This window comes from Equus asinus, chromosome 13 (assembly GCF_041296235.1).
Source record: "Equus asinus isolate D_3611 breed Donkey chromosome 13, EquAss-T2T_v2, whole genome shotgun sequence".
Lineage (NCBI taxonomy): Eukaryota > Metazoa > Chordata > Mammalia > Perissodactyla > Equidae > Equus > Equus asinus.
In genome coordinates this window covers 10,165,584-10,179,409 of record NC_091802.1, presented here as the reverse complement: position 1 = coordinate 10,179,409, position 13,826 = coordinate 10,165,584, and the positions used below count along the sequence as shown (strand labels likewise).

The 13,826-nt window shown below is 37.6% G+C and overlaps 1 protein-coding gene across 1 annotated transcript in view; it reads right to left on the bottom strand.

Moving 5' to 3' along the window:
* STX8 (syntaxin 8) overlaps positions 1-13,826 on the bottom strand; it is a 242,006-nt gene that overhangs the window by 89,654 nt on the left and 138,526 nt on the right. The window contains exon 7 of the mRNA XM_014864136.3: positions 4,841-4,942. Within this exon, the coding sequence (XP_014719622.2) occupies positions 4,841-4,942 (102 nt within the window). The remainder of the gene's footprint in view (positions 1-4,840; positions 4,943-13,826) is intronic.

Genomic DNA, 13,826 nt, shown 5'->3' with positions numbered 1-13,826 from the left:
GTTCACAACCTATTTTTGCACTCCCTTAACCACAATGACGATGTGCCGGCTGCTGTCCTCAGCTCACTCAAGTCCTCTTAAACAGTAATAGAGTGCCATGGGGACAGTAACCGAGTTACACTTGAGTGAGTTAATTCCCACCCCCTAAGTAGTTAAAACATATCCCGCTTGCAGTTTCATGTACGTATGCGTGTGTTTACATAAAAATGATCAATCTGGCCTTGCATTTGGGAAGAAGAGATGATTGAGTCTTTGGTATGTCTTGAGGCTTTTGGACCAAGCCCCTGCCCGCCAAATGCCTTTCTTATTAAGGTGGTAATTTAACTTCAGTTGCATCTGGATATCCTCTCGTAAATTTATGGAAAGGGAATACAGTTTGTTTTTTCCCTGATCTGTCTTCTAGTTGATTCTCTCCTGATAGTACCAAATTTTCCGCTGAGTTTTGACTTCAGTTATTTTTTATTTCTAGAAGTTCTATTTGATTCCTTTTCAAATCTTCTATGTTACTGTTTATAGTTTCCTATTCTCTGAAGATACTTTCAAGCCTATCATTTCTTTCTTTAGATATAATAAGGATCATTGACTTTATAACCCACGCCTGATCATTCTAATACCGCATGTCTGTGCAGACTGGCTTCTGTGGCCTGTGCTGATCCTTGCTCATGTTGTGCTGTTTCCATGTGTGCTACGTTATCTTTGACCGTGTGCTGGTCACTGCCCTGAAAAAATTACTTTTGGTTGATTCCTAGAGACTTAGTATAAATACGCGCTCTTCCAGAGAAGCATTTCCTTGTTTTTGCCAGGCACCTGGAGCTATAACAAACAGGTGAGTGCCTCAAAACACATTCAGGCTATGAGGTTTCCTGGCCCATCCTGAGCATGGACCCCCAGGGTGCAAACCCACCCTGGGTGTGGCCTTTCTGTGACCACAACTGGACCTATCAGGAACTGTAGTTTTTTCCTTTCTTTTTCTTCTCCTATTCTGTTCGTGCCAAGGCTGCCTTCTTCACAATCCCCAAGACAGGTTTACTTCTGGGTCACTTTAATCTTAAGGGTGTAGCTCTTTGGGGTCCCAGTTTAATAACAATAACAACAATAATAATAATAACAATAATAATGATAATAGGAAGGGTCTCCTATTACAATTCCCAATTGAGCTGGGCCCAGGGCCTTAACTTTTGCCCCACTTGCCTGCCACTCTCAGCCTGATAAAAAGAGAAACTACTAGAAAGAACCTAAGAGTTTAGAGGCTGGAAGCAAAAGTTCAGGTTAGTATAGTGGTTCTTCAAAAAAGTGAAACACTGAATTACCATTTGATATAGCAATTCCGCCTCTGGGTAGATCCGCAACAAAGCAGGGACTTGAACTGATACTTGTACACTCACGTTCACAGCAGCATTATTCACAATAGCCAAAAGGTGGAAACAACCCACGAGGCCACTGACAGATAAATGGACAAACCAAATGTAGCATATCCATACAATGGAATACTACTCAGCTAAAAAAGGAAGGATATTCTGACACATGCTAGAACATAGAGGAATACTGAAGACAGTATGCTAAGTGAAATAAGCTGGATACAAAAGGACAAATACTGCCTGATTCCATTTATGTGAGGTCCCTAGAGTGGTCAAATTCATAGAGACAGAAAGCACGGGTGGTTACCAGGGGCTGGGGGGAGCGGAATGGGGAGTTAGTGTTTAACGAGTACAGAGTTTCAGTTGGGGAAGATGAAAAAGTTCTGGAGATGGATGGTGGTGATGGTGGCAATAACAATGCAAAGGTACTTAATGCCACTGAACTGCATGCTTAAAAACAGTTACAATGGGGGCTGGCCCCGTGGCCGAGTGGTTAAGTTCGCGCGCTCCGCTGCAGGCGGCCCAGTGTTTCGTCGGTTCGAATCCTGGGCGCGGACATGGCACTGCTCATCAGACCACGCTGAGGCGGCGTCCCACATGCCACAACTAGAAGAACCCCCAACGAAGAATACACAACTATGTACCGGGGGGGCTTTGGGGAGAAAAAGGAAAAAATAAAATCTTTAAAAAAAAAAAAAAAAAAAAAAAAAAAAAAAAAACAGTTACAATGGTAAAATTTATGTTATGTATATTTCACCACAATAAAAAATTTTTTTAAAAAAAGGTCAGGCTAATTTTACCAAGGGTTGCTAGACCTACTCAGTAAATTCCACAATATGCCTTCTGTTCAAAGGCTTAATACTGACCAGTGAAATACTCAGAAGTTAATTGCTAGGTGTCATAAAGACATGCCTGCCTGACCTCCCCATAGCTCTGGAGGCCACATGCTGAACTTTCATCAATATGCAAAAACTAGCACTGTCTGTCAACAAACACATATATAATCACAAACTTCTCTCTAAAAATATAAAAGCACTAAGTTTTCCTTTAAAGGTATCAGGCATCAGAAATGGTATAAGGGTAGTTATTCGGGTGTTGATCTATGATACTGATGGAACTGCTAAGTAAATATTAGGAAAAATTTGGAGGGCTAAGAGAAGAAATTTTTTCTAAAGTAATTCCACTGAAGGAATAAAGAAATTTCTTCTTTCAGTATCTACCACACTGTACTGCTGTGCTTCTACCTTCTGAGTCACTACATATAATTCTGTTACAAATAATATATTTTAAAGTATATAACTATTATATAATATATAACAAATAACTAAATACAAATAAGGCATGAGATAAATTTAGAGTTAACATATTTTAAGATACTAAGTTTTAAAAACATGTATTTTAGCAATTCTAGGAGTCTCTAAATTTCTGAAACAGTTCAGCTCAGAAGATTTTATGGACATTTCTGGGTATAAATACCGAAACTAGGTAATACCATACAGTAAAAAATTAGCAACAGTAGAATCAATATTCTCCATTATGACTTCACGAATGATGTGCTGAGGGGCATACGACGTGTCTATGAATATGTTCACTCCAAATTAATAGCAATATGATTGCTTAGCACATCAAAAAGACCTCAGGAAAGTTGTCGTTTAATTGGGAAGACTCTTCCTACTTTAGACATACAAAGGTAAGAGCTAATATTTGCTCACTGCTTACTATGTGCCAAACATGTTCTAAGTGCTGTATATCCATATGTATCTATTTGTATCTATATCGTCTATATCTATATTCATATCTCTATCTTTATATTAATTCATTTATTCCTTACAATAACCCTCTCAGTTATATACCATTACTATTCCCATTTCAAAGATGGGAAAACTGAGGTGAAGGGGAGTTTGGGCTTTCCCAGTGTCACACAGCTGGTGAGTGGCGGAGCTGGGATGTGAGTCCAGGTTCTAGAGCCACACTCTGAATGGAGACACTCTAGTGCCTCTCCACATTAATACGGAAAGCCAGGGAAGATGGTCAGCATTAGACACTTTACACATTCTAGACAATTTCATTTGGATAACCAGGTTATCCACTTTTTTACAGCTTAGGAAACTAAGGCTCAGTAAGATTAAGTTTATACAGAAATCAAAGATAATAAGAGACAGACGTGGGAGTGGATCCATATCTCTGTCTCCAAAGTTTCAGGATCTAATGCAAAGAACAAAAGTCTCTGTGGATAGAAGTCACGTGAGAAGGTTGGTAAAGCAAAAGCAAGGAGGCCTTGCTTCTGGCACACGCCTACAGAGCAGAAGCACAGAGTGGGCTGGTATCGGCTAGATGATAACTGGGGTTGGGGGGAGCAGGACAGGTGATAACTGGGAAGCAGGTAGGCCCTCAGAGGTCCACTTCCTCTGAGGTTCCAGAGTCCGTATCTGCCTGGTCCTCTCTCTGTCGTTCTAGACTTCTGGAACTAGCAAACACAGCAAGGGAGGTAATGCTCCTCAGGCTGTACATCTCAGGTGACCCTTGCACAGAGGTCCTTGTTCTCAAACTGGATAGATCAGAGGGACCCATTATGTTTCTCATATTGACAGGGCTAAAAGTTAGGCAAAGTATGTGCTCCGATCATTAGGTTTTTTAGTGATGTTGTATTTGTATTTATAATAAAGGTATTAGCTTTATAAACCTCGTACACCTTTGTGAGACAAGGCACCAAATAACAATCATTGTGATGGCTACTACTGTCACCAGCATTTATCGTCGCTCTCCTTTGGGCAAGGCACCGTGCACAGGCAATACTTAATTTAAACCTCACAAAACTCTACATTAGAACTTCTGCAGAGAGCAAGTACCTGCATCAGAATAGCTTGGCGAACTTGTTAAATGATGAACACTCCTGAACTCCAACCCAGCCCTGCTTGACCAGAATCTCTAGGGGAGGACCTGGGAATCAGTATTTTAAGAATCACTCCATGTGATTAATAACTTGGCATGTGAATCCCCATTTTACAAGGTACAAGGTATTAAGGAGTAAAGTGACTGCCAAAGATAACAACACTAAAGAAAGGATTTGAAATTTGTCGGATTTCAGAACCTCGGCTCCTAACTGCTCTGCAGTTCAAGCTTCCACAAATAAGCTTGTGAACAAACAGAGGCACAAAGTAAGTGAGCTCGCCTTTAAAAACCCATGAGATCTACCACCACCAACCTGCATGATGGCATACAATTTCCCAACTATTATTCGCTGCAAGCACACAGAAAGGTTTCTTATTTTAAATGAAAAAAATTAACAGTGCATTATACTTCCCCTGCACTCATAACAATTCATTTCATTTTAACAAGGCTTGGGTATCTTTGAGCAATTTTAGTGCTTCTGTGTCAGAGGAGCAAGCAAATCCCTGCAGTAATTAGACAAACGTGGGAAATCGAGCAGGGTAAATCCATGAGTAATTCAAGAGGCAGAACCACAGCTACAGCTCTCTCACCGCAAGATGTTGACTTTCTGTCCACCATATTGACACGCCTGGTCTCAGTGCGGAGTTTCTCATCTGTATTCTCCACCAGGTTGGCAAGGTCATCAATTATTTCTAGAAAGGAAAATAAACAAAGGTGCATGGTTAATACCCCCAAAATACCCTGGTTCACATCAAAGTATTATAGCGGTGGTAGTCCTTCCTCGTAAGAATTCTCCCAAGGGCTGTGAGTGAAGAGGTAAAGAACTCATGCCTCTTCTTGGAAAACTGCAATTCTGATTCATAAAAGGGGCGAGTGTGGGGGGAGTAGTCGTAAAGAAAAAAAAACGGTTTAGGACAATTCCCGGAGACAGAAATGTCAAAAGTTCAGGGAAAGAAAGCATGACCTAACAAATTTATGCCCAGCCAAGTTGTCCTTTGAGTATAAAGGTGACAGACAGACAGTAAAGAAGACTTCAGGGACTACTGGGGTCCTTCTTAAGAAAACTACTTGATGATGAAATCTAGCCAACCAAGAGGTGAATAAAAATAAAGAACTCTAGAATGGAGAAGCCAGAGACCATGACATAAGAGATGATGGTGAGAATGGAATCCATTTAAATACTGAGCTGAGAATAAACAAATATATGGATTGGGTTACAGAAAGGTAGATAAATGTTATAAGCAGTGACAAGGTAATTATAACTGAAAACCAGGAAGCAGCTGGAGGGCCAGGGAGGAGGGTGAAAAGAAGTTGACGGTGCTAATTTCTTCATCATTCACAGCAGAGTCCCATCAAGCTGCTGAAAAGTAATAAACACAGAAACTTACAGCTTTATACAATCAAGAAGCTTCAATGTTTTATGCAATTTTTTGTTAACCTTAGAAGAATCTTTTAGTAGTTACTATCTCTTGTAAAGAATCTTTGATTTGAAGTTTATCTTTCTCACGCTAATCTTTGTAAAGTGAAATTAAGCACTTAACATTTAAAATAGCATATATAGTATGATATTAATTATGTAAAATTATTTCTATCCAACCTTTCATATGTACAAACCTATAAAGATATCTCTGGATGATGTTAATCTAATGTTAATAATGATTATTTCTAGGTGGTGGGATCCTGGGTGATCTTCTGGTATTTTCCGTGTTGCCTGAATTTCTCATAATGAGTATATATTATTTTTTCAATTTGGGTTCTCTTTCCTTTCTCCTTCCCTCCCTTCCTCTTTTTTTTTTTAGTGATTGCTTTAGAAATAAGTTGTCTGAGTCACCATTTTTCTTAAAGAATTAAATAAAACAAACAGGGAAGTCAAAGGACATTTCCAGAATGACGCTTGAGCTGAGTTTCGGCCGTGTGGATGATGGAGCAGGAAAAGGGCCATCCATGCAAGCAGAACAGCTTGTGAAGGCACAGAGGAGTGGGGTACTCTTCCTTCTGGCCTCCTGCAGCACTTCCTACAACCTCTTTTTCCTTACAGACCTTATATTTTGTCTTCTAATTATTTGTTTGTATGTCTTTCCTTTAGAGAAAGAGTACGACAGAAACTTTGATTCATCTCTATATCTTCTGCCCCTAAGTGAGAGCCTAGTACACAGCAAGATAGAATAAATACTAAAAGATAAAGGCAAAGAATGAATGGAGTCTAAGAGATAAAAGCACTGAATAATTTCAAAGCACTTCGCTGCTTCTCAGAAAAGTGCATCTAAGCCAAATTTGTCAAATATCATCCATGTAACACCTGCGTAGAAAATCTTTCACCATGTAATAATTCACTGATAACTCTCTGTTCCCTCAAATTCAGTAACATGCTCTCTCCCAGTTCTCCTTCCATCTATCTATAAGCTCTGTCTAGAGTCTCTTCTTCCTCTTAAATGTTGGCGATCCCCAGAGTTCTGTACATTTTTACTCTATAATACTAACAAGGTGATTTTATACACTTTTCAGTTCATCAATATTTAAATTAAAAACCTGAAAATTCTCTGCCCTACATAGCTCTCCATAATTCCTGACCCATACAGTCAACTGTCTACTAGTTATCTCTGCCTTGAAATTCCTACAAACATCTGACTCTCAAGGTCTCTAAAACTAAACTCTGCATCTTCTCCCAAATTTAACTTTCTTCCTATCTGTCCTGCCTCAGTGACAGCACTATTCATTTGCTGCCCAAGCTAGAACTCTTAAGAGTCACTCAGCTCTTACCTCCCCATTATCTCTCAAGCTTACCATTTCTCTTAAACTGTGTTACTAACATCTCACAAAATTTTGCCAGTGTTTCTAAGACAATGTCCTAACTTATGTTACTGTTTCTAGTCCTGAATCCTTTCAATCCATTCTCCATGCTACTGTCGGGGATATATTTTTATTTTTTCATATTTCAATTAATTAAAATTTAAATTGCCACATGTGGCCAGTGACTACTATATTGAACAACACAGCTCTAAAGCAATCACTTAAAAAAAAAGAAAGAAAAAAAAGAAAACCAACACACACACACACACACCATCGCCCAACTCCCAGAGGTATAGCTTAAAAAATAAAAGTTCAATAGAGGGAATAAAATTAAAAACCAAGAATGTACAATTCACCCAAAAGAAGACAGGAAAGCATATCCAGAGGAACAAAGAACAGACAGGGGAAAAAGAATATAAATATCTAGGTGACAGATTTAATTAAACCCAACTATATCAATAGTCATGTTAAATAAAAATGGACGAACTCCTTAATTAAAAGACAAAGAACGTCAGGCAGAATTAAAAAAAGAAAGACGACCCAACTATATGCTTTCACAAGAAACTCATTTTAAACATAAAGCACAGAAAGCATTTGCACGAGAAAGCTGGCATGACTATATTAATATCAGACCAGATAGATGTCAGGCCAAGGGGTACTACCAGAGAGAAAAAGGAACCTTTCATTGTGATAAAACACCATATGTGATGAAAACTGAAAAATCTCCAAATGTGAATATTAAGAAAACCACCTCTAAATAACACATGGGACAAAAATGAAATCACAAGAGGAAACAGAAAATATTTGGAACTGAATGATAACAACCATCCAACATAAAAGTTTGTGGGATGCAAATGAAGCAGAGCTTAGATGGAAGTTTATTGCTCTAAATGCATATATTTGAAAAGAAGACATATGTAAAATCAATGATCAGACTAAGGGAGTTAATCATGAGCATTTCAATAAATGGAGAAAAAGGATTTGACAAAATTCAGTGTCCATTCATGATACAAATTCTCAGCAAAACGAGAATGAAAGAGAACTTCTTCAACCTGATGAAGGACATCTATGAAAAACTTAGAGCTAACATTGTACCTAACGGTGAATCACTGAACACGTTTTCTCTAAGATCAGGAAACAAGGCCAAGACATCTGCTCTGATGACGTCCATTGCACATTTGATTAGAAGTCCTACATTGTTTAATAAGGCAAGAAAGTAAGGCAAAAAAGATTTGAAAGAAGATATAAGTACATATGTTTGCAGATGATATGATCGGGTACATAGAAAACTCTATGGAATCTATTTAAAAACTACTAGAACTAATAAGTGAGTTTAACAAACCTGCAGATACAAAGTCAATTATAAAGAGCAATGTATTTCTATAAACTAGTGACAAGCAACCGAAAAATGAAAGTAAGAAACAGTATCACTTATAGCAGCATCAAAAACTACATCAAATACTTAGAAATAAATCTAACAAAAAAATGCACATGACCTCTATAGTGACAACTATAAAACAGTGTTGGGAGAAATTAAAGAAGACCTGAACAGATAGAGAGCTGTACCACCTTCGTGGACTGGGAAGACTCAATATTTTAAAGATATATGTTCACTCTCCTCAATTGATCTAAAGATTCAAAGCAATCCCAACCAAAATCATAGCAGGCTTTTTAAATGAAATTGTCCAGCCATTTCGAAAGTGTATATGGAAAAGCAAATGATTTAGAATTGCCAAAATAATCTTGCCCCCCCAAAATAGAAAAGAAAAAACCCACCCAAAGTTGGAGGTATTATACAACCAAAATTCAAGCTTTATTATAAATATATAGTAATCGTGACAGTGTGGGACTGGAATAAAGACAAATAGATCAATGGAACAAAACAGAGTCCAGAAATAGACCTGTGTGTTTGTGTGTGTGTGTGTGTGTGTGTGTGTGTACTCAATTCTCAACACAGGTGTCAACAACAAAGTTAGTCAAATAGGGAAACAAAGGTCTTTTCAATAAGTGATGCTGGAACAAGTGGATGCCTGTATGAGGAAATGAAAAGAACCTTGACTCTTCCCTCCCACCATACACAAAAAATTAATTTGAGATGGTTCATAGACCTAACCATCAAACATAGAAAATTTCCTGGACAGGACATAAAAAGACTATCCACAAAAGAAAAGAAACTGGTCAACTGGATTTCATCAAGATAACAATTTCTGCTCATCCAAAGACACCACTACGAAAATTAATAAACAAGCCACAGACTGGTCAATATTTGCAGGCCATATCTCTGACAAAGTATTTGTATCTAGAATATATAAGGAACTCCTACATATTAACAATAAAAAAGACAGACAACCTAATTTTAAAATAGGCAAAAGATCTGAACAGATGTTTCGTAAAAGAAGATATACAAACGGTCAATAAGTACATGAAAAGAAGCTCAACATTCATTAGTCATTAGGGAAATGTAAATTTAAACCACAATAAGATACTGCTTCTAGTAGCACAGAACACAGTTGAGCTTATATCTAGTACATATATGAAACTGAGTATTTTTATGATCCAATCCTCATGTCCTATCAGGATATTCCACAATAACAGTTATGCTTTGTGTAGTTGCATGGCACCTTGTTCTCATGCAACTGATTACATGAAGATTGCACGGTATGTTTTAATGCCGCAATATGTAATATAAAATTCACCAGAATGCTAAAATTAAAAACTGACGACACTACTTGCTGGGGAAGATTTGGCACAAAGGTAACTGTCGAAGTGTTTGTCGGTTCTAATCAAGTTAACCATAATATCTACCTTCTGACCCAGAAATTTCACTCCTAGGTATTTACCAAACAGAAATAAAGACATATTTCTAAGAAAGACCTGTACAAAAATATAAATAGCAGCCTTATTCATTACAATCCCAAACAAAACAAAATCCAGATAGCCATCAATAGGAAAGTAGATAAGCAAATCGGGGTATATCTGTATAACGGAATACTATTCAGCAATAAAACAACGAGCTACTTATAAACACAACAACTATATAAATCTCAAAAGCATTATGTTGGCTAAAATAAAATAAAAATCATATATACTTCATGATTCCATTTATATGAAGCATAAGGATAAACCTAATCTATTGGAAAGAAATCAGAAAGTAGCTGCCTCCGGGGTGGTGGTGGGATTGACTAGGAAGGGACATTAGGGAATTTTCTGGGATGATGGAAATATTCTAAATGGTGACAAAAATGTATACAGTTGTCCAAACGCACAGAACTGAATACTAAGTATGTAAATTATACCTCAATTAAAAATATAAATCAGAAAAAATTAAAAGTTTATAATACTATGCTATTCCTAAGATTTTCCAGGAAGGAAGGCAAGCAGGCACACATGCACGATGCATGCATGCATTCTGCAAAGACAAAGCAAATGCCTTAGAATAATAAAATTTCAGCTGTGAGAAGTCATGTTATTATCTTGTAGTTCCTTTCTTTTTTACGATATCCCTGGCAGCAGGATGGCTAACATTTTGCTGAACACTCCCAGGGACTAGTAACATGGAAACTGATGAGAAAATCAGTGCCATGGCTGAGCTGGAGAGTGACTCTAATTATCATAAGGTTCTGTACACTGAGCTGAAAATCTGCCTGCTTTCAACTTCCACCTTAGCTATTTCTAGAACAATACAATGCCAGTGTTCTTTCTTCCACAAGACAATTCTCCTACCATATCTCCTTAGTTTTTCTCTTCTAGGCTAAAGACAATTAACTGAAAACTTTAGCAGATCCTCAAAAAAGGCATTTCTAGATCTTGTGACATCTTGATGCTTTGGGCATAGTACTCATCCTAAAATGTGATGCAAGGACTTGGACACATCGTTTCAGTTTTTGTCTAGTAGCACAGAACACAGTTGAGCTTATATCTAGTACATATATGAAACTGAGTATTTTTATGATCCAATCCTCATGTCCTATCAGGATATTCCACAATAACAGTTATGCTTTGTGTAGTTGCATGGCACCTTGTTCTCATGCAACTGATTACATGAAGATTGCACGGTATGTTTTAATGCCGCAATATGTAATATAAAATTCAGGCTTAATAAGGCTCTGTCACTATAAGAAAGTCAAGAGTAAAATACTTCCTATCTGATGCTAAATATATTACATTAGCTGTTATACATTAACTGGGTTTCTAGATAGATTTCTTTTAAATTTGTAAATATTCATAACATAGAGGTAAATAAAAAGTTTGTAGCAGATTAGCTCAGCAAAAATCAGTAGTCAGCACTGAAGGGGTTAATGTTTCAATCTCAGACCAAACACAAAAGTTTTTCATTTTGGTTGATAAACCTATTTACTAGTTTCTTCTGTTTTTTTAAATAAAACAACAACTCTATTTTTAAGCTTTTAAAAATTATTTAATAGCACTTTATAAATGAGAGGGGGGAAGAAAGTAAAAAGTTATCCAAACACCCCAGTAATCACTTCTAGGTGCTTCCTTCTAAGATCTGACATAAACATATATTTTTATATAATTGCAATATATAAGCCTTTTGCCTCCTGTTAACATGATATCATTTGTACTCATTCATGTTGCTACACAGTCTTCACAGTTGTAATTTCTAACGGTTACAAAATATTCATTCCATTAAATAAACATTCATTACAAATAGCCCATTGTGGGAAACTTAGAATGCTTCCATATTTCTACATAATGAGTCAATGAATTCTTTCCTCCATTATCATTCTCCTTCTTATGTATCACTTGCTTAAGTTAACAAAGTGTGATTACGACTGCTGCGTGGACTTTGAAACATACTGCCAAATCAATTTTGAAAAGGTTTCTACTGCCACTCTTGGTTGGTTTCATAGAATCCCTCCGCTTGTCAGTTATCATGACCCAGAAAAAACATCTGAGGGCAAGGAGCCGGGGGCAATTCCCGCCTGCAGCCCGCCAGCTTCTAAGGTGGGAATTCCCCTGACCACATTCTATTATGAGCAAATTAAAGACAGGTTTCAGAGCACAGGTTGAGAAACAGCCAGCTGACTCTTTCAGATTCCTGACAGTACAGCCTCCAAAGAGAAACTGATATTTTGCTTCCTGGTATTTGCATTCGGTTTTGAGAAGGGGCTTCTATTTCTATCATGTGTTAATTTGAGACACCAAATGCCATTCCAACATAGGATGGAAAAAATGGATGATATAAAATAAAGTATGACATAAAACTGACAGTCAAAAGCAGTAAGATATATTATATGGTATCAAAATATTTGACTCCAACTATATTTCATAATTTTTTCCTACTCAATTACAGTCTCAATAAATTCTATAAAAAGGAAGAAAGTGTGCTGCATATTTTCAGATAAGCTTGGTGCCTTTTGGTACTTATAAAAGATGCTGGCAGTTATAAAGTCATTATATTACGCCTTTCACATATATTGGTGACAACCTTTGAAGACAAATGTTAAAAAACAAACAAGGAATATAGAGCTTTTCTTGAGGGTATTAGTTTAACTCCTTTTATTCCCTACAATGGAAACTAAAAATGAGGGAGGGGTGACCTCTTATAATGCCGTACACTAGGAAAAGATGTCAAATATAGGACAGAACCCAGGAACAGAAGGCAAGACCAGTCTACAAATCAGCAAAGGCAAAGCAGTGACTCACCTGTGGCACCCTGTGGCAGGGCAGGTGGTGGGGAACTCCAGCACACCCGAACAGAGGGAGGCCACGGAGAAATCCCCTTGGCTACACCTGCTCACAACTTAAGCAGGGACAGCTAGGCCAGGCTAAGCAGAAAACACAGGCTCCTTTCCTTCTTCCTCCCTGCCATCAACCAAGGCCTTTCATTCTTCCTTCATCTGGGCTTAAGAATGTGTAACAGAGGCCTGGCGCTAAGAGAGAACCCTTCCCAATTTCCAACAATAGACAGACACCGATCTGTGTTTGTGAAGAGGAGCAACAGCCAACAGGTGTAAAAAAAAAAGAGCTCAAAATGAGGGAGCATCTGAGGAGTATTCAAGGGAACATCCTCTCCCCCTCCCTTGCACCTCTTCTCTAGAAAATACAATTCCTTCCAGAAAAGGAGAAACCTTGAGAAACTGGTTTCTTTTTTTAAAACAAGAGGACACTAAATCAATGCAACCAGAACAGAGAGCCACAATGAGGGAATAACGTAAGATTTCTAGAAACACTGTATCCAGATAGAAACACCATTGTCAAATTAAAAACCACAATGAAGGCAGTTAACTAGATTGTAATATAAATAAAAGATTTAGAAAACAAGCTTGAATAATCTCCCAGAAGTCACAGAAAAAGGTTGGCGAGGACAAAATAAAGGAGGGAAAAAATAAGACACAGGGATAAAGATCCAGGAAAACAGAAGAAACAATAACCAAATAAATAATAATTTTTTCTTGAGCTGAAAAAGCACCCAAGTCTTCATATCAAAAAAAACCTCAGAGTTCTGAACAACATTAATGAAAAAGGTCTAGAAATATCTCACGAAATGTCTGAATTTCAGAATAAAGAAAAAAATTCTGAAGCATTCAAATGGTAGACAGAGGAGAGCAGCTTTACCAGCTGCTGAAATTAAGAAAATTAAATAATTAATTAAAGAAAATTAAAGTGGCATCAGACTGTTCCTGTGAAGCACCAAATATTAGAAGACAATGGAGTAAAAAGGGTGTGAGGGACAAAGGCTGTGACCTGAGGATTCAAAATCTAGCAAAGCCACAATGGATGCGCGTGGACAAGAGGAAGACGCAACTGTGCAAGGAGTCAGGA